Source organism: Nuphar pumila, chromosome 3 (genome assembly GCF_984573655.1).
Source record: "Nuphar pumila chromosome 3, dmNupPumi1.hap1.1, whole genome shotgun sequence".
NCBI classification, from domain to species: domain Eukaryota; kingdom Viridiplantae; phylum Streptophyta; class Magnoliopsida; order Nymphaeales; family Nymphaeaceae; genus Nuphar; species Nuphar pumila.
In genome coordinates, this window is record NC_143251.1 from 142,426,630 (window position 1) to 142,446,541 (window position 19,912).

Consider the following 19,912-nt stretch of genomic DNA (forward strand, 5'->3'; position numbering starts at 1 on the left):
ACAACAGTTGTAATTGCATTAAATTTTCACTCAAAAAAATTATTTTTACTCGTAAAAACATTATTTAAGAATCGATTCTCATTAAACCGATTATGCTAAGTAAATTCACGAAATTAGATTAAGCCAAACGACCTGCATTGTGAGATTCCAACAAAATTGTAAGTACAGTCCACCTTAAATCAATCATGTTGAACACATCTTGAATAATTTCTTGGAGCATTTGATTAGAATGCATGAAAATGGTGCTAGATAAAACATGCTATTGGATTTTTAATCTTTTTTTTAAAGTTTGGCCGTACAGATGTGATCTATATGCTTATCTTTATAGGATGTTCGAGCATTTGATTCTCATGCATGGATAAGTTTTTATAAGGTTTCAACACTTAAATTTTTGATGCCTCAAATACCACTTTTTCATCCAAAATACATAATTCAAGTGTTGATTTCTAGTAAATCAATCATGTTGAACACACATTTATGGGGTTGAAATGTCAAAAAAATACTGAAACACTAATATCATGTCTCATTTAGGACCTGCCCATTATATATATATATATATATATATATATATATATATATATATATGTATGTTTTAATCAAGTCCCATTTTCATTAGGCCTTAAGTTAGGTTTAAGCATTGTAGGTGATTTTTGGTTTATCTAAAACGATAGACGTATTTATCATAGTTTACTTAATAGTTAAACATGAATTCAATTAGGTATTTTCCATGCACATGTGTATTTTTATTGTGTGGTAAAAAATCAACAGCTTATACTGCTTAAAAAACTTGATGATATAAAAATTCAAAATTTGGTAAATTGATAAATACACAATTATGAACACATCTACAAGTTTATAGTGTAAAAAAAATACTTACAACCACATTTTTTGTAGGAACTTAACTAGGGACCGAGACCTCTCTCTCTCTCTTTCTATATATATATATATATATATATATATAGCATCTGTATGATGGAAATTTTGAAAAAAACACCAAAAATCCAATAAAACATTGATTGGGAAGGTTTGAGAGGGTTTTTCATTGGAGAGGTTTTCATTTATATATATATATATATATAAGATTTTACTCATGGTAACTTTAATTTGATACGGGGAGTTTAACTTCGAAAGATAAAAGTTTTTAATTAATATATAATCGAGGTTTGTACGCATTCCAAAATGTGAAAGAAGCGCGCGGTTTCACACCTCCAAAGTGTTTGATAAAAATATGCGATAGAAGCTTCCATAACAAATGTTGACAACTGGAGGGCGTCGCCAGGTGGGTGCCGGGGGAGATGATGACGCGGATACCGTGTCAGCGTGTGATCCGCGTGTCAGGTCGTGGACCACACGAGCGAGGAAGCTGGGAGGGCTTTCACACGGACGCCGTATCCCCTTCGTGTGAAAGCGTCTGAGTGGAGATGTCCGGGGAGAACAGGCGTCCAAAGTATTCAATGCGAACCCCTCCTCCTTCCTCATCACGTCACTAGGCGCGGGCGTCTGTACGGTTGACCGACGATCTCCGGTCAAAGTCGGTGGCTGTGAAGCCCCGCTGATGGTCCCCGCTCCCTTCTTCTCTCGCTCTCAGAGAGAGAGAGATGATGATGACCGTCTGTTTGGTTTAGTAGAGGAGAAAGGCTTACAGTGAGATTCGATCTCTGGACGAAGAGATGGAGAAGGCAGGGAAGATGGAGGATCTTGCCGGGACGGCGAACACTTCGGACTATTATCCGGCTGTGTTCCCGTTTTCCGGCGACTTCGAGCTTATGGAGAGACGGGAGGGGACAACGAGCTTCATGGAGCTTCTCGGGATTTCGGATTTCTCGCCCTTCCTCGACTTCGCTTCGTCGTTGCAGGAAGACCTCAACGGCGGGATCCCGTCGTCGTCTCCGGTCTTTAATTCCGGCGACCGGAGCGAGGTCCAGGAGGCATCGTCGAACCCCCCGGCGACGCCGAACTCGACAATCACGACGTCGTCGACGGACGCGAACAATGATGAGAGCAACTCGCGCGGGGTGAAGGACCAGCAGATAACGGACGAGCAACAAGAGAAGGAGAAATCGTGAGTTCCTGAATTTTTTACCGATCTCGTTTTGTTTCAATTTGTCCGAGAAATTTTCGTGATTAATTTTTTCTTTTTTTTTGAAATATTTGATCGCCATCAGTAAATTACTGTGCTTTCTAGTATGATGTATTTCTTGTGAATTCTTTTGCCAATTTTTCCTTCGATCTTGCTCGCTGATTTTAGTAAAAAAACCTGGTTTTTACTGCAAGTTTTTGTATTTCCTTCGTGTTCTTTTATTTAATTCCTCTCTATTTCTTACTGTCGAGATCCGTCTTCTCTGACCGGATCCTTTCGTGTGATGGCTTATTGTTTCTTCGTTATTCTTTTGGACGTCGGAAAATTGTCATACAGAGTGAAGGCGAAGAAGAAGGGAACTAAGCGCGAGAGAGAACACCGTTTTGCGTTCATGACGAAGAGCGATGTCGAACATCTCCAGGATGGCTACCGGTGGCGGAAATACGGCCAGAAGGCCGTGAAGCATAGCCCCTTCCCGAGGTACTCTCTCTCTCTCTCTCATAATTGCATCTGAGGGAGGAATTCATGGCTGTTAGTTTAGTTTAGGAATAGTCCCCTTCGATCATGACTCATGAGCGGAGAGAAATTAGGGTTTCCGATTTCCCTTATCTTCTGCTAATCGTAGACGCGTTGAAGAGGCGATCGGTTAGCACGTGTGAAGAATGTTCGCATTTGATCGCTAAATTTCAAATTCGTGGAAAGATCGAACTTTCCATCACAGGAATCGCGAACTAGATGAAAATGAAATTTACTCCTTTCCACGAGCAAATTGTGCATAATTTCCTCCCAAAATCGCGCTAATTTTTCACCCTCACAACATCGCTCCTCTTTGATTTTTTTTCTGATATAATTAATTAATTATTTTTTCTGTTGCTTGGAGAAGAAGCTACTATCGGTGCACCAGCCCCAAGTGCGGGGTGAAGAAGTGTGTGGAACGCTCGTGCGAGGACCCGTCGATCGTGGTCACCACGTACGAGGGGCAGCACACGCACCAGAGCCCCGGCGTCTCACGCGCGAGCGGCCCGACGATCGGACCGGCGACGGCCGCCCCCTCGCCGCCGGTGGGCCTGGCGGTACCGTCCTCCGCGCCCGCGCCTCTGCATCAGCAGCAGGGCCTGCTCGCCCTCGACTCGCGCGTGCCGTCCCTACCGAGCCTGAGCCTGCCCCCGCGGGTGCCGCACGCGCACGCGCTCCTCCCGCTGCAGCCCCGAGACCACGGCCTTTTGCAGGACATCTTTCCTTCGCACGTGCGAGAGGATCCGTGAGCGCCTGCCTGTTTGCCTCTCTGCTTCTTGTCTGGTACGTGCGAATACCCACTTATGTCTACGTATTGCGTATACGTGTACATGCACGCGTGCATGTACTGTTGATCGTATCATTTCCCCCCCTTCTTTCTTTTGTTCTTTGTAAAGCCCCCTTTTGCACAATGGGTTTTCACTTTTCACTACTAATTTAATGGATAGTTACTACTTCTCTCTCTCTCTCTCTCTCTCTCTTGATTAGTATGATCTGTATTTGTGCAAGGAGTTTTGTGGGTTCGGATTGGGCTCTTCTACTTGCTTGTAGTGGTTGGAGAACTATGCCAGGATTACCAACGGGGGGCTCCGCTTGTTTGGTAGGAGCTGTTAGTGCACGTCACCATGTGTTGGGAGGTTGCAAGATCAAAACTAAATGTTTTATGTGTAACTGGTGAGGGTCTGCCTAGCCCGAGCTTACCTTTCAAAAAAAAAACAAAAAAAACTATGCCAGGATTGCAATAGAGTCTATGCGACAGTAGTGGCTCATAATGTGGGAATATCATTGAAGAAAGTAAAGTATGAAAGGGGGTTTAGTGGAGTGTTTTGCTTGATGAATTTCTCTACTTTTAAGAGTTATCACTCTAGAGGGAGTTGAATGGCGTATTGGTAATATGTGTACTTCATATTATCTTGGCCCCGGAGCTCTTCTAGAAGAGAGAAGAGAGAAGAGAGAAGAGATCTTCTATTCGTAGGAGATGTTGGCATGTGCTGCCTTTTTCTGTTAGAAGCTTGCATCATTCGGGTTTTTTTAGAATTTCTCTTGATTCTTTAGTTGTGGTTTTGCTGCGATCATTAGTAATTTTTTGCTTTGTCCACCAAGATTTGCTTATAGAGTTCTGTTCTTCATTGCTTGTCATTAAGAACGCCTTCAAGGCAGTGATTTGGTGTATTCATGACAAAATTGTAGTTAGAGGGAGCCACTATAGGCAAATCTTTTATTGTCCATACCTCTTATTCTAGGTTGCATGAGCCGCTCCAACTGTTTTCAACTTTCAACCGGAGACAATGAGCCGATATTCCTACGTGCTCATTCTTCTAGAAAAGCAAATTATAGACCGGGAACTGGCCACGGTATTTTCTACTCAAGTGGGCAGGAGGAGCATCTAAGGTTACAGCTGCTTGGTCGGTAGGTATAGGCTTGATTCTGACATGCATTTTATGCACGTTGGTTGCATGCCCTAAGGGCCTAAGGTAATAATTTCCACTTGTTTGAGAGACAGTACTGTTAGTATGGTTACAGTTATTTATTCATTGGATGACACCTGAAAGGATGGTATATTGGGGTTATATATAGATGTGATTGAAGTGATGTTAGAGGTCGTGAGAAGAAACATGGTCAACAGGGAGATGGGTATGAAGGATGCTGGACTGTGAATATTACATTTGATCTTCCAAAAGTTCTAGATGCCGAACTTGACCTAGATCAAGTCTTGAAATAACGGCAATTTGTGAGCACCATTTACAATTTCAACAAATGAATCTTGGGTAGCTCAAGATTTTGAACCCTTTGGTTGCTATATATTTCTCCCTAAAGGTTTCACATTGTTCCTAGAATCAGTGTGAAAGGTTCATAATGAAGGAAATGGAATCACGTGTCCGCAATGTGTGATACGACACTGCATCACAAGATTCAGCTTCTTCTTTCGTGAATAATGAAAAGACTGAACTTTTGCTTTGTGTGCATATCAGTTTGCTTTTTTCATTACGCATTTTCAACATCTCAAGCATGCTGTTTATTCTAAGTGAATGAATTGTATATGATATTACAGGAGGTTGAACGCCTTATTTGATCTACTGAGTATGGTGTATACATGCCATTTTTTTCCTTACCTAGTTAAAGAAATTTGAATATCGATACAATTTGACCAGTTGCTAGCCCAACACAATTTGGTAACCGAGCCATTGTTGTAAGATGCGATCAACTTAATTGCTGTAATATTGGTGGACTTCGCAGGGGCTCTATTTTTGTTTATTGTGTTAAAACATTGGTCCTTTTGGACTCTAGAGAGTGGTTGCTCTACAATTGAGATAAAAAAAACACGGTGGGAATCAAGTGTTCTAGGCCTATACAATTACTTGAAAGAAGTTGGTTTTGTGGAGTTCTCTCATCATTTTTGGGCAGAAAGGGAACTGGTTTATATATTGAAGTATACTTATCATGATTGCTTTTCTAGTTTAGTTTATTTTTTTATTGAGTCGTGCACCATGCATGTGATATAATGGAGATCAAGAACTGTTATTCCAAGAAGCTTATATCATATTTTCCTTGCTTGGAGCTGCCTGAATATTTCTTCATTGCAAAGAGTGGTTTATGATTTATCAATCGGTGAACTCTGTTCTTCATATGATATTCTCTAGAGTTTGAAAATTGGAGAAGGAATTCACTTGGACCCTTTCTGCTTTTGCTTTATGAAATTCCCTCGTATAACAGGTTCAACCTTTTAGCGTTCCATTTCATTATGGGCATCCAATGTGATTAAAGTGGAACTCGTGTCATTTGCCAGTCACAAGCATCATGCATGGCATTATTAAGAGCGAATAATAGAAGTAGATTGTGTACCAACACATCGTGGAACTCAATTCATATGTTTTAAGAACTGTTTCAAAGGTGATGAACAGATTCCTTGGTTTATTCCTGTAAGTTGGCCACAATATAGGCCCTTAGGGCAAGGGGTTCTAGCCTCGGAGTTTTAGGACGATGACTGTAGGTATGGCAGGCTGAGCCAGCGCAATCAGGTCTTTGTCTTGGGTGCGGTTTCTTTGGGTTATAAAAAAAAAAAAGTGGGCCTATTTACATGGGCTAGTGCTGCTGGGATGCTCTCTCTTTTGTGTTACTCCAAGATCACTCTCATCCCTCATTAGGCCCCCAGAGCAGGGGTCCTAGCCTCTGAGTTTTAGCATGATGACAGTAGGTATGGCAGGTTTAGCCAGCACGCAGTGGCGGAGCCAGGGGTGGGCATGGGTGGGCGGTCGCCCACCCCAGAATTAGAAACCGAGTCGAAATATGATACGACTCGGGTCTTCTTCTTCATTCCCCACGATTTGGAGGTTGCATTCTTTCCTTGCGAATGCTTGTTGAAGAAGATCAGAGCAGGGTCGTGCAGGAGTGGAGATCACACCTCCCTGCGATACAGAGTTGCTCTGCCTCGATGCTGTGGCGAGGACCGTCCCCTTCGAGAGAGAGCTGAGGAGGCACCTCAGTTGGAAGACCTTCGGCTTGCTGTTGGATCACCACCGAGAAGGAGGTGGCTCAACTACCGAAACAGGCTTTCGACCTCGATGTATGATCTTCACCACCATGGAAGCTTCGTGCCACTGTGCCACCGACAGAGGCCGATGATCACCACCCGAAGTCTGCCCACCCAACAAAAAACTTCTGGCTCCGCCACTGCCAGCACTATTAGGTCTTTGTCTCGGGTGTGGACCATAGTAACATGGGCTAGTGCTGCTGGGATGCTCTCTCATTAGCTGCTTGACTTGGCAATCGCACTCTCATCCCTCAAAAGCTGGTTGACTTTGCAATAGCTTTTTCGTTATGGCTTTTTCTTTTTTTTGGACAGAGAAAGCCATTAGCTAGTCAGACCCTATCAGTTATACAACCGTATCATTGGGATTCGAACTTAACGTCCCAACACAAGGTGACGTGTACTCACTGTTCCTGCCAGACAAGCGGAGCTACAGCCTTTCTTTTGTTGTTATCGTATGATAACAAATATGGTTGAGTGGTTTTGCATGGCATAGTGCAAGGCTTATCGGTTCCTTTTTAAGCACCATTCATTTAGAAGGTCGAAGGGTAGTAACAACTGATTTGTCAACTTCATGCTCCTGTTAACGACTGTGCTCAGTCTCCATTGCATTTGTACACCCCATGATGGGCTGCTGCTGGTTGTTTATTGGCTAGGTGGGTCGGCTTAAGAGTTAAAGACCTTCAAGTTGAAAGTCACCGAGCCGAGACTTTGACGGAAAAACCAATGTTGTCAGTATCGGTATCGGCCCTGTATCGTTTGGCCAACTATTAGGGTGAATCGGCCAATACCAATTAGGTTTCGGGACAACTTATCCATTAAGCCACTATGCACATTGCTGCCAATCCAGTGTATCACGAACACATAAAACACATTGAATTAGATTGTCACCTCATCCACAAGAAAATTCAGAGCAGCTTGATTCGTACTCAGTTCATTCCAACGGCCTCGCAATGTACAGACATGTTTATCAAGGACTTTGGGCAGTGAACAATTTTCTTTGTTGAAGACCAAGTTAGGCGTGCTTGATCCATATGCTTCAACTTGAGGGGCGTATTGAAAATCACCTAAAAATATGTGATTTATTTACTATTATATTTTATTGTTGTGATTTATTTACTATAACATTTGATGTAAATCAGAAAAGCCGATTTGGATTACTTTCCCTAATTTGTAGTAGTCGTATATTCAGGAAACGGTCCATAGATAATAAGAGACCAACAACCTTGTGATCATGTAAAATGTATATATGTTTTCAAGCCGCCTTTATCATTCAATATAGAGAAATCAAGAGTCAGTTTTCTCCATCACTTAACGTTTGTATCTTCATTTTCTACATAAGATTTATTTTCTAACAGATCCGGATCAAGATCGAGCATGAGGCCTGTCAATGGTATAGGGTGAGCTGGATACTTGAAGGACCAGAATCCATTTTGGCCTTTTAAGATGCGGATCTCGCATGCATTTGTGTGTGTGTGAATGGTTTGGATTCAGATCCGTTGTTGCCAATATCATATTTGACTAATAGGATGTTGGCTAAATAAATTTGAATTTGGATAGTAAAAGCTCATACTAGATCTGCTTGTTTACAAATAAACGGTTCCGGATATCCATAAAATCTGGATATTTGTCAGACTTGGTTTCAAAAAATCAAAACCATATCCACGCCTGATTATAATTGGGTATGGTTTTATCTTACAAAATACAACTAAACATAATTGAATTCCTTCAGATAAAATCCAATTCATTGCCATCCCTAATTGTAGAGAGAGAGAGAGAGGGTTAACCATGTCTTTTTTTTTTCTTTGAAGTTGAGAAAAGTGAGTAACTAAAAGGAAAAGCAAGAAGTCAGACATATTAAGTGTAAATACAGGGTTTTAAGCTAGTCGAATCAGGGTTTGGTTTTATCTTTTTTTATTCCAATCTGAATCTGACTCCAAACCCGATTAAGTCAGACTTAGTAATGCACTTGAATTTAAACCATTCACATCCATGGTGTTGACCCCGTCATCTTAAGTTCGACTCACATTGAGTGTGCGAGTACGAGCTCTGTAAGGGCATGTTTGATGGCTTGTCCATGAAATTATGAACCGAAACAAACTGTAACAACTGTTCTAAGTTCAACGTTTGTTTCGATTATCCTCCCTGTCTGTGTTCTAAAGTCCAACATTTTGTTACAGTCAATATAGACAAGCCATCAGACCAAAAAATATGTTAAAGGAAAATCAAAGAAAAAAAATCAAAGGGGTGCAGAAGAAGAATACCTTAATCAGGATTTTAATAAAGAAGAAGAAAAGAAGAAGATCAAAGAAAATAAAAATAAAATAAAGAAGAAGAAGAAGAACACCCTAATAAAGATTTTAATAAAAAAAAAAAGATAAAAAAAATAAAAGAGGAAGAGAAACCCTAATCAAATCTAACATAATAAAAAAGGGCGAGTAATCCTAAAAAGATGCAGCGACGAGGAGAAAAGAGGGAGAGGACCAAAGAAGAGGACAAGAGTCATACCTTCACAGCTTCGGCGAGCCATGACGGAAATGAAAGAAGAACAAAACTGAACCAAGAAGAAGAAAAAAAAACCACAGACTCCAAACTTTGTCGATCGCCGATGGCCTCTCTAATCGCTGGTGACCTCTCCAGTTGCCTCGCTCGGCCTGCACAGGTATGTGTGTGTGTGTGTATGTGTGTGTGTGTGTGTGTGTGTGTGAGAGAGAGAGAGAGAGAGAGAGAGAGAGAGAGAGAGAGAGAGAGAGAGAGAGAGACGAACTATAACCATCAACATTACGAAACGGGTTCAACCAACATTGAACCTGCCAAAAAACCAAAAACGGCCCAAGACATGCCAAGGAGCCCAAAACAAAAAAGGAAAAGAAAAGAAAAACAAGATACAAATAGAGTTAGTTGACGAGCATCACCCTGGATCATGAGGGGGCCATGGAGGCAAATTGCGCTGAAGATCAGGGATGCTGATGTGCAGAATGACATACATGTTTGCCAGAATAAGGTTCACCAGTTTATTGAACACTGTCGGAATATGCCGAAAAATAGCGTTGTTGCGGGTCATCCATACGGTCCACCAGGACGAGAGAAGCCAAGTTCGCCAAATAATCCACCATTTGTTGTAATGACGAACTGGCTGGGGACCCCACAAAAAGTCGCTGGAGAATGATTTCTGGCGCACGCTGACCCCCGACTTATTCCAGGTCACCTTAAAGATGTTTTGAAAAACAGTGCATTCTCAAATAAGGTGAAACGTAGATTCTTCGGCTGCCTCGCACAACACATATTTACTCGGCAGATGGAATCCGATTGATTTGAGAAAGTTGTCAGTCTACACTCGATCATGTAAGATTAGCCATTCCAGAAAACATGATCGAGGAGTCGGTCCCTTGCCCCAGATCAGGCTCACCGGGAACCGATCAACCCCAGAAGGAAGGAGAGCGATGTATCATTCTTTTGAGCAGAAAGATCCCTTCAGAGCAAAGTTGCATCCAAAGAACTATGACTGCGAGTCAATTATTATTTGAAAGAACCACGGAGCATGCTTGGATCCATGATCAATGAAGCTTTGACATTGTTCGCTAACGCACGCTTGCAGCCCCCACCAACGATTTCACACCCCCGTATTTAGCTAGAAGAACACTTGCACATGTGGACCCAGGTTGGTGTGCAAGCCAGCTCTGCTTCACGACGAGCATCATACTTCTCAGTCTGGGATCCTTGATTCCCAACCCCACCCCCCTCCTTATATAGAGGAAGTCGAAGGGTGTCCCACCCTATCAGGTCGCACTTGTTGTTGGGGCCTCGCCTAGACCACAGAAAGTTCGCCACTACCCGTGCTAGCTTCTTACTAACCCCCATAGGCATCAGAAACATAGACAGAAAAAATTCTGGCATAGCATTTAGAACGTGCTTGATGAGAGTCAATCTACCAGCGATGAAAAGGTAGGAAGCTTGACAGTCCGATATTTTATTCTGAACCTTTTAAAGAGTAGCGCTCTAGGCTGTCGTTGTTACACAACTAATCTAAAGCTGCAGACCTAGATAGGAAAAGGAGTTTTCTGATACCGAGCACCCAAATATCCGTTGGCCCATGGCCAACATTGACGGAGGGGTATTTACAATGGACAAACAATATTTATTATAGTTTATGGATAGACTTGACATCGATAGGAAAAAAAGAAGGACATGCTTGAATCTTAACATTTGTTGGATGGAAGCCCTTCCGAAGATAATTATGTCATCGACGTAGGTCAGGATCTGACTACGACATTCCTGTATACCGAGATGCTCAATTAGACCATAGTCCACTGCCCCCTTAACCAAAACCACAAGGCCTTCAGAGACGACATTGAACAGTAAAGGAGACAAGGGACATCCTTGCCGAAGACCATGACCAAGTTTGAACTCTTTCCCCTTCACCCCATTGATCTGAATCTGTGACTGGGCATTGGTTACCAGCTCATGCACCCAGCTAGAGAAGCGCCTACCGAAGCTCAAGTTAACCAACATGTTGAAAATGAACGACCAATGAACCGAGTCGTAGGCTTTATGGAAGTCAAGCTTAAGAGTGAAAAAGCTCCCCGCTAATCTTGAGAGAATGCAACACTCAGTGGCCAAAATAAAGGAATGTTGAATCCTTCTATTAGGAATGAAGGCGAACCGAGCCTCCAAAAAAATCCTAGGAGCAACTGACCGCATCCTATTAGCCAAGACCTTGGCGATAATGCGATATAAACCCCCTAACACTAATATAGGGCAGAACCGCGAGATGTCTGATGTGGCTTCCTCCTTAGGAATAAGCGACACAATGGCTAGGCGAGAATGAACCGACAATCGTTCGTTGCGATAAAACTCAGCGAAAACACCAACAATGTCACTCTTAACGCATTGCCAGAATATACGAAAGAAATCCATCGGATACTCATCAAATCATGGAGCCTTCCACCCCGACGAATTTCGCACCGTCGAGAGGATTTCTTCTTTGGTGAACACCACCTGAATCGACTTGGAGAGCGCCCGATCCATAGACAAAAATAATGTCGGCAGTTTTGCTGCAGGAATACAGGTTAAAAAAATAGTTGGTGACAACATAGAGTATCTGATCGCCTGAGAATAAGACACTGTTGATTGACATAGAATGAATCACATGTCTTTGATGCCTGTGAGATGCTAAAGAATGAAAGAACCTTGTTTTTCTGTCACCCACTTTAAGCCAAGTCACCCTTGACTGCTGCTTCCAGCGAATCTCATCCTTTAGACACCAAGATTGCAATAGAAGAGTTAGCTCGGCCGATCTAACATTTAGGCTTTCAATATCTGATGTATTTATAAAGGTCATAGCCAAGATAGACTGATTGGTAGATGACAACTTACGCTCTCAATCCTCCATATTTTGGAATTTGCTTATTTTATTGGAGATAAGCCAAGATTTGATGTCGCAGGATAAGCGAAAAAGCTTAACCATGCATCGTGTAGCCGCCCGGTCTGCATAGCAAGGTCTACTCTAAGATTGTTGCACTAACGACTCGAAACCCGCCTCTTTAAGCCACCATTGCTCAAATCTGAAGGATTTGTTGCCAATGAAGCCTTGGCCCCATCGGATAGCAATCTGACTATGGTCCAAGGTGGATGGTGGAAGAAGGCAACATGAAATGTCATTAATAGAGCTCAGTAGATCCGACGAAACGAGCACCCTGTCTAGCAGACGGAAGAATGGTCTAGATCACCGATTGGTCCAAGAGAAAACTTCACCTACATGGGGAACGAGGTACAACCGGTTCATCTGAATAAAGTTTTGGAAGCCCCTCATTAAAGCCGAGTAGGAAACCAGAATGCTTGAGTAGATAGGAGACAGAAGGCAATTGTAATCTCCCATGATAATATGCTGGTCCTCGAATGAAGTAATGACCCTATTCAAATCTGACTAGAACTCCTTTCAATGGCTTTGGCAGCGAGGACTGTACACCATTGTGACCATAGCTGATGTCGTCTTTGGCGGTAGGGGAAGAGCGATGGATATGGAAAACGCTCCTTCGTCCACCTACTGTAAGGCTAGAGAATGCTTCCCGAGGATGAGAAGGCCTCCTGCATATTGAATCGCAGGCTTGAAAAAAAATCTGCACCACGCCAGATTTCAGAGACGACGGAGCTCGAGATGTCTGCCATCTTTGTTTCACAAAGTGCAATCATATCAGGCTTTTCTTGACGGATCCAACTCGCCAGGAAAAGACGCTTGGAGGGGCAATTTAGTCCCCGAATATTCCAACACAAGATCTTCATAACTGGAAGTCCGGAAAGCCCCGAGGAGTGAGACCATCTAGGAGAGGCCCCAGACTCGCTGGATGGAGATAGCGAAGGTTGATGATGTCTCCTTATTGGGAGACCACCCGCCCAGTTTGAGATAACCCCCGACCGAAGGAGATTGGGGGCTGACGTTAGTGATACGCCAATCATTCGCGACCAAGGTCGGTGAATGATCTTTGATCACGGCCAAGGATTCATGCATAACAAAATCGATGCTGAGAAACTGGGGTTGGGGGAGCGGTAGTTCGAGACACCGAGCGACTTCATCCACGGACAGATCCATAATTGATAAACGATTACCACTCATAGAGGGCGAACCCGCAAGCGACGAATAGATCGAGTTTGGGAAGCCCCCCTGACCATCGAAGTCGCCCTCCCAAATGAAAGAGGTGTTGTCCAATGCAGACAGAGCCCTGCAATACACAACTAAGAAAAGAGTACTTACGAAACTGTTTGAGACTAGACAAAGCGGACATACGATGCTATTGTCTGTGATAGACGAAACCAAGGCTGAAAGGCCATCAACTAGCCTGCAGAAAAAATGTTGCCGGACCGAGACTCCAAAAATAGGTGACATATTGGCCGATGTAAGAAACAAAGCCTCCGATAGATGAGACCTCTTCCGTGGGAAAGGCCTAATCTCAGACCCCCCAATGATCATAGCAAACAAAATTGAAGATGCTGCAACTACAGAGAGGCTGAGAGAATCCTTTGGCGCCATGGCGACCCCTGACGGACCCTGAAGCTCATCAACCTCGGTGTAGGGACCAATCAAATGGATCTGCATCATCGAAACCCTAGACTCAGACCACCAGGATTTTCACAACAACAAGCATCTTCCTGACTGAGGCAAATATGTCGCGTCACACCCGCCAGTCCACCTAATATCCCGTCCGACTTCTCGGGTAGAGTGGAGACTGAGATAAAGGTTACCCAAAAACGCGCTTCCAAAGCCGCCACACGCAGCGATCCCGATAACCAAAGAGGAAAAAGGCGGTCCCCCAGAAAGAAAAGTACCTCCGAACGATGAGCCCAAAAAGGATGAGACTGCAGATGATGATGACAACGATCTCACACCCCGAGGCTGCAAAAATCCCCATGCCGACACAAAGGCACAGACACCGCCAAACTTTCGAGGTAGCCCGTACATGAATGCCCCCATAGGATAGCATAATGACGTCTGCGGACGAAGAAAACCCCTGCTTGCCCACGTGGACCCCGTGGCGTCAGAAAAGGGCCCCACCCTAGACACTGGATGTCGTACAGCTCAATAACCGAGTGGACAACGCGGCCACCAAAACAATGAGAGGCGAGAACTCGTCATAGGAATTGAGGAGAGGCAGCCTGCCTTACCTCTTGCCTTAACATCTCCTCAAAAATCGAAAAAGGTGAAAGAAGAGCAAAAGTACCTCCATCGAATAGAAAAAGATAAATTAATCGCAGGCACCCTAGAGCACGCATCCTGCACCCCCGAGCTCCGCCGAATAGAAGAAGATGAAATAGTCGCAGGTACCCCAGAGCACGCCGCATGCACCCCCGAGCTGCAAATATCACCGGACAAAGAGCCCTCATAGACAGCGACAACGCAATAGATAGGTGGACCTGGCAAAGCAGAGCAGGAAATGAGCTGGCCCATTAGGGATAGCGAACCATAGGGACTTCCGTCCGAATATCACTGGGAACTAAGGGTATGTTTGACGGCATGTCTTGCGCATCGTGCAGGACAAAAAACACAAAAAGTTCACGTTTTTTAACAAACGTGGGATGCGGCAGACACACAAAACATCGTGAGCTACGTTCCTTATTTACTGTCTTTTTTGTTCCACGTAACCCTCCTGTTACAAAAATAACAGGGATGGGCGTAACAATTAAAAAAAAAAAGCCTATGCGGCAACGTCCTCCTTTGGCCATGCTCAGAGCCGGTCGAGGTCCTGTCAGAGAATCCCTTGAAGCAACGCCAGGAGAAGAAGACGGTCGGGCCGCTGGTGTGGATTCTCACTGTGGCTTTGGTCGACGGGATGTTGGTGTTGGTTGTCGGCGGCCAGGTGCTTCATCGGAGTTTCATCGGGAGGTGAAGATGGGGTCTTGGATGTTGATGGCCTTCCAGAGGCTGAAACTTCACGGTGGATGCAATGCTCGAGCTCAACCGAGCCCTTGCTCGGTTCAAACTTAGTTGCACTGAGCTCCACTCAGTTCAAACTATAATTGATCTCAGCTTGGTTCAAACCTTGACCAAACTCGACACCCTCTCACGCCTTTTTTTTCTTTCTTTGTTAAAAAATTATAATAAATTTGTTAAAACATATAAAATGATGAATGTATTGAGTTATACAATCCAAAACGAAGTAATTCAACCTATTATGCGTGACCGTCTAAGTTATTTGCACATGGTCATCAAACAATTGAAATATAGTATCTAAGTACTGTCCAAACAAACATTGCACTTAGAACAATTGTTACAAAACTAACAAAATCCAATTTCATCTTTTTTATTCATTTCGTCCAACCCTATACAAGCCATCAAACATTAGCTTAAGAGCTTGGGGGCATGACATGAATGGCCTCACTTGAGGTTTACCTGGCATTCAGGACGGTCTCGTTAAGTGACCCAGAACTCGGTGAAGATTACTGGTCGTTTAAAAAACACAACATTTATTACAGCTTATTCTTTGGGAAACAATTAAAAATTAAAATAAAATAATAAATAAATTACTGGACAGTTTTGTAACTGCAACGTTCCGGCCACTGCAGTCCCCAGTTATTGATGGCAGTACCTCAGGTGTGCAGCCACGCCACGATGGGATGTGGGTCGTGAAACGGTTCAGTAAGTGAATCGGTACCTTTTCATCGAAGGATGACACGTGCCATTAAAAATATTTAAAATTGTTAAAAAAAATTTACCTCCTCTTAACGTCTTCAAGTTTCCAAAAGCCTCAAAAACCCATATAAAGAAAGAGAAGGACGGTTCTTCTTCCTTCCTTCTCCTGCCTGTTTATCTCTCCCTTCCCTCTCAAGAAGATGCAGAGAAACCACCATCCACAGACCACCAATGTCTCTCCTTCTTCTTCCTACACGTCCACACACGAGGTCACCGTCGGCGGAAGAACCATCCTCACCACGGTGACCAGCGACCCGCTAGTCATTGACGACTGGGTCAGCGAGGTCATGTCGAGGACCTACAGGGGTGGGCTCATGGTGGGGCTGGACTGCGAGTGGAAGCCCAACTTCACCAGGGGCCACACCAACAGGGTCGGCGTGCTGCAACTCTGCGTCGGCTACAAGTGCCTCATCGTCCAGCTTCTCTACATCAACTACTCCTCCTCCCTCATGAGCTTCCTCCTCCACCCCACCACCACTTTCGTCGGCGTTGGAATCGAAAACGACGTTGAGAAGCTCGAAGAAGACCATGGGATCGAAGTCGGCAACAGAAGGTTCGATCTGGCCGAGCTAGCGGCAACGAGATTCCATAGAAATGATCTTCGGGGGCAAGGATTGAAGGGTCTTGCTAGGGAGGTTCTTGGTTTGGATCTGTGGAAGCCGAAGAGGATCACGCTGAGCAATTGGTCTGCAATGTACCTTTTTGAGGAGCAGATCGAGTATGCTTGTGCTGATGCTTACGTTTCGTTCGCGATCGGGATGAAGTTGCTGCGGCGTCGGAGACGGTGATCCTGCAATGTGTTTATGGGAGATAGTAGGTTTTTTGGGTTCTTGGGATGCAGGGAAGGACAGGGGTTAGTCAGTTTTTTGGGTTCTTCGGAGGCAGGGGAGGAAAGGTGTTAGTCTGCTTTTGGGGTTCTTGGGATGCAGGAGAGGACAGTCGGTTTTTTGGGTTCTTGAGATGTAGGGGACAGGGGTTAGTCGGTTTTTTGGGTTCTTGTGAGGCAGGGGAGGACAGGGCTTTTTTGGGTTCTTCTTTTCTTTGATGAATTCGCTTTGGCTGTTAAGGCATTGTTGGTTTTGTTAATATGCAGCGAGTATCTGAAAATGGGTTAGAGTCTTCTTGTGGAAAGCAACATTCTGTGAATATGTTCCCAAGTAGAAAGATTTAAACTGTTAAAATGGGTTTTATATGACAGTGCATATTTGGTCTCTTCTTAGAACAACAGTCTGTGAATGATGAGATGAATAGTTTACTTCTTCAAGCATCTTTTTTCGGGTTAATCTCTTTGCTGTTTTTACCTGTTTCTCTACGGTTCCTGAGTTTTTTTTTTTAAGTGATCTTTGTGAACAGATTGCGTAAGTGTTGTCTGGATCTATTTGTTTTTAAAATCAACAATCTAGATTATGTAACATGGAGAAAAAAACGGTCTTTATTCACGTCATGTAGTGTGTTGCTTTCTGTTCAGTGCTCTCTCCATGTCATCGTGATCACCACTTACGAGGGGCAGCACTCGCACCAGAGCCCCGACGTCTCACGCTCGACCGGCCCGACCATCGGACCGGCGAAGGCCGCCCCTTCGCCGCCGGTGGGCCTGGCGGTACAGCCCTCCGCCCCCGCGCCTCTGCATCAAAACCAAGGCATGCTCGCTTTCCACTCGCCTGTGCCGTACCTACAGAGCCTGCCGCCGCACGCGCTCTGCACGACGGCGGCCGCCGCCCTGGAGCCCCGAGACCCCACCGCCTTTTGCAGGACATCTTGCCCTCGCACGTGCGAGAGGAGCCGTTGAGCGTCTGCCCATATCTAGTACGTGCCAGTAATTACTAGTTCTCTCTTGTTTAGTATGATCTCTGTACTTGTGCCAGGAGTTTTTTTGGGTTCGGGTTTGGCTCTTTTACTTGCTTGGAGAACTATGCCCGGATTGCAAGTGACTATATGCAACAGAAGTGGAAGCATAACATGGGAATATCATCGAAGGAAGTCAAGGAAAGTATGAAAGGGGTTTAGTGGAGTGTTTTGCTCGATGAATTTTTCTACCTTTAAGAGTGGTCATGGTTAAATGGATTTGGATTTGGATCTACTTGTACATACTTGTTTACATATAAACGGATCCGGATATCCATCAAATTCAGATATTTGTGGGAAACCGCAAATGATCAAAACATCTTATTATAGTCGGATATGGTTTTGTTTTAATGAATGCTTTGGGATTTAGGATAAAATCCAATTCCTTGGCATCGAGAGAGAGAGAGAGGGGGGGGTTAACCATATCTTTTTTTTTTAAGGATTTGGTTTGTAAAAGCTTGTACCTGCTTGTTTACATGTAAACGGATCTGGATATCCATCAAATTCAGATATTTGTGGGATTTGGTTGCAAAAAATCAAAACATCTGATTATAATCGGATATGGTTTTGTTTTACTGAATGTGTTCGGATTTAGGATAAAATTCAATTCCTTGCCATCTCTATGTGGAGAGAGAGAGATAGGATTAACCATATCTTTTTGTTTTTTCCTCGTTATTTAAAAGCAAACATTTATTACAGCCTGTTCTTTGGGGAACAATTAAAGGCAATTAAAAATTAAATAAAAATAATAAATAAATTTTGTACGGTTTTGTAAACGCACGTGGTGCAGTTACCCGGATTGGGCTGTTCAGGTTAAATCAAAGAAACCAATCATTGATTGGGTGATGCACTGTTAAAATCGGTCCAGTATCTGAATCGGTTTCTAAAAAAAAACCTCTGAAACAAATCGAGTCGTTTGTGAATTGGTACCTTTTCGCCATAAGATGACACATGACATTAAAAAATATTTAAAATTATTAACAAAATTCAACCCTTTTAAGAAATATTAAAAATTTACTAATTGAATCGACCCTGAATCAGGCCCTTATGAATCACCTTTGAGCCGATTCGATCTGAATACGGAATCGGCCGATTCATGTATAACATTGGGGGGGTGATAGGACCCATGCGAGAATCACAGAGAGACCGTGATCTGTCAAATCACTTTAAGAGAGAGAGAGAGAGAGAGTATAAAAGTGGAAAGTAACGCCAATTTACCAGTTTTTTCCTCTGAGTACTGAAAATTTTAATTTTTTTGCATTTTCATGAGCAAAATATTAGGAAATTAATTTAAAAATAAGGAATGTTTTACAAAGGAAAAAAAATAAAAACAAATGAAAAACATTTTGGGTGATACTTAACGTTATAAACGGTTGGATGTAATATCGCATTTTTTTTTAAAATGCCCCTATTTTGTACAATGGGCATGCTTCTGCCTTCAAAGTTGATGTTGTTTGTTTGTTTGTTTTCTCTATTTATGATATATATATATATACAACATATTTGGTGGATACATGTGGTACAAACACTTTTTTTATATATTTTAAATTTTTATTTATTCGGTGAAACTAACATTACACATGTGATCTACATGGTTTTGTTGGTAGAGACTCTTTGATTAAACTAACATTACATGTGATTTAATATATAATTTTGAAAACCTCTTTAATGGAAGACCTGCCAAACCTCTCAAATGAACGATTTATTAGATTTTTGGCATTTTTTTTTCAAAATTCTGACTGGACAGATGTGATTTATATGCTTGTTTTTTTATAAGAATCAGTTATTGGAGCATTTGATTAAGATGCATGGATAGGTTTTTATAAGCTTCAAAAATCAACCGCTTATAATTTTCATAAATTTCTAAGGCTTCAAATATCATTTTTTTCTACTCAAAATTCATGATCCAATTTCTAGATAATCAATTATGCTGAACACATCTGTATGGTCAAAATTTTAAAAACAATACCAAAAAAATTTCATTTGGTAGGTCTAGAACCATCTTTATTGGGAAGGTTTTTATTTGTTATATATATATATATATATATATGAGAGACACGTTTTAATGTTTTAAAAAAAACAGAGACATGTTTTTTTCAGCTCATAAAATCATGTTTTTCAGGCCCTATTTTTCCTTTACCTCAAAGTGTTTTATAATAAATCTGAACCGTTGGATGTGTTTAGCATGCCCAATTTAATGAGAATCAACGTTTGGATCATAAAAACCTCTGCTACGTTTTTTTAAGGGGCGTAACTAGAC

General features: G+C 42.8%; 2 protein-coding genes across 10 annotated transcripts; both read left to right on the forward strand.

Moving 5' to 3' along the window:
• Positions 1-1,616: 1,616 nt before the first annotated feature.
• LOC149844174 (putative WRKY transcription factor 48) lies at positions 1,617-7,933 on the forward strand. 9 transcript variants are annotated; one of them, XM_090000367.1, is made up of 4 exons: positions 1,623-2,062; positions 2,417-2,560; positions 2,964-3,379; positions 5,333-7,933. In XM_090000367.1, the coding sequence occupies exons 1-3, from the start codon at positions 1,671-1,673 to the stop codon at positions 3,343-3,345; spliced, it is 918 nt and encodes a 305-aa protein (XP_089856493.1). In that variant the 5' UTR covers positions 1,623-1,670; the 3' UTR covers positions 3,346-3,379; positions 5,333-7,933. The 9 variants fall into 9 exon arrangements, with proteins under 9 accessions (XP_089856498.1, XP_089856497.1, XP_089856493.1 ...); XM_090000368.1 differs by lacking the exon at positions 5,333-7,933 and adding an exon at positions 5,148-5,295; XM_090000366.1 differs by lacking the exon at positions 5,333-7,933 and adding an exon at positions 3,584-3,990.
• An 8,000-nt stretch (positions 7,934-15,933) lies between these two features.
• On the forward strand, positions 15,934-17,019 carry LOC149844175 (3'-5' exonuclease-like). The gene has a single exon (XM_090002081.1). It carries the CDS (start codon positions 15,948-15,950, stop codon positions 16,593-16,595), a length of 648 nt encoding a protein of 215 aa, XP_089858207.1. The 5' UTR covers positions 15,934-15,947; the 3' UTR covers positions 16,596-17,019.
• Positions 17,020-19,912: the final 2,893 nt, after the last annotated feature.

Coding starts and splice junctions, on each gene's coding strand:
- LOC149844175 (XM_090002081.1), top strand. CDS start 15,948: ATGCAGAGAAACCACCATCCACAGACCACCAATGTCTCTCCTTCTTCT.
- LOC149844174 (XM_090000367.1), top strand. CDS start 1,671: ATGGAGAAGGCAGGGAAGATGGAGGATCTTGCCGGGACGGCGAACACT. Junction 2,063..2,416: donor CAACAAGAGAAGGAGAAATC/GTGAGTTCCTGA, acceptor ATTGTCATACAG/AGTGAAGGCGAAGAAGAAGG. Junction 2,561..2,963: donor AAGCATAGCCCCTTCCCGAG/GTACTCTCTCTC, acceptor TGCTTGGAGAAG/AAGCTACTATCGGTGCACCA.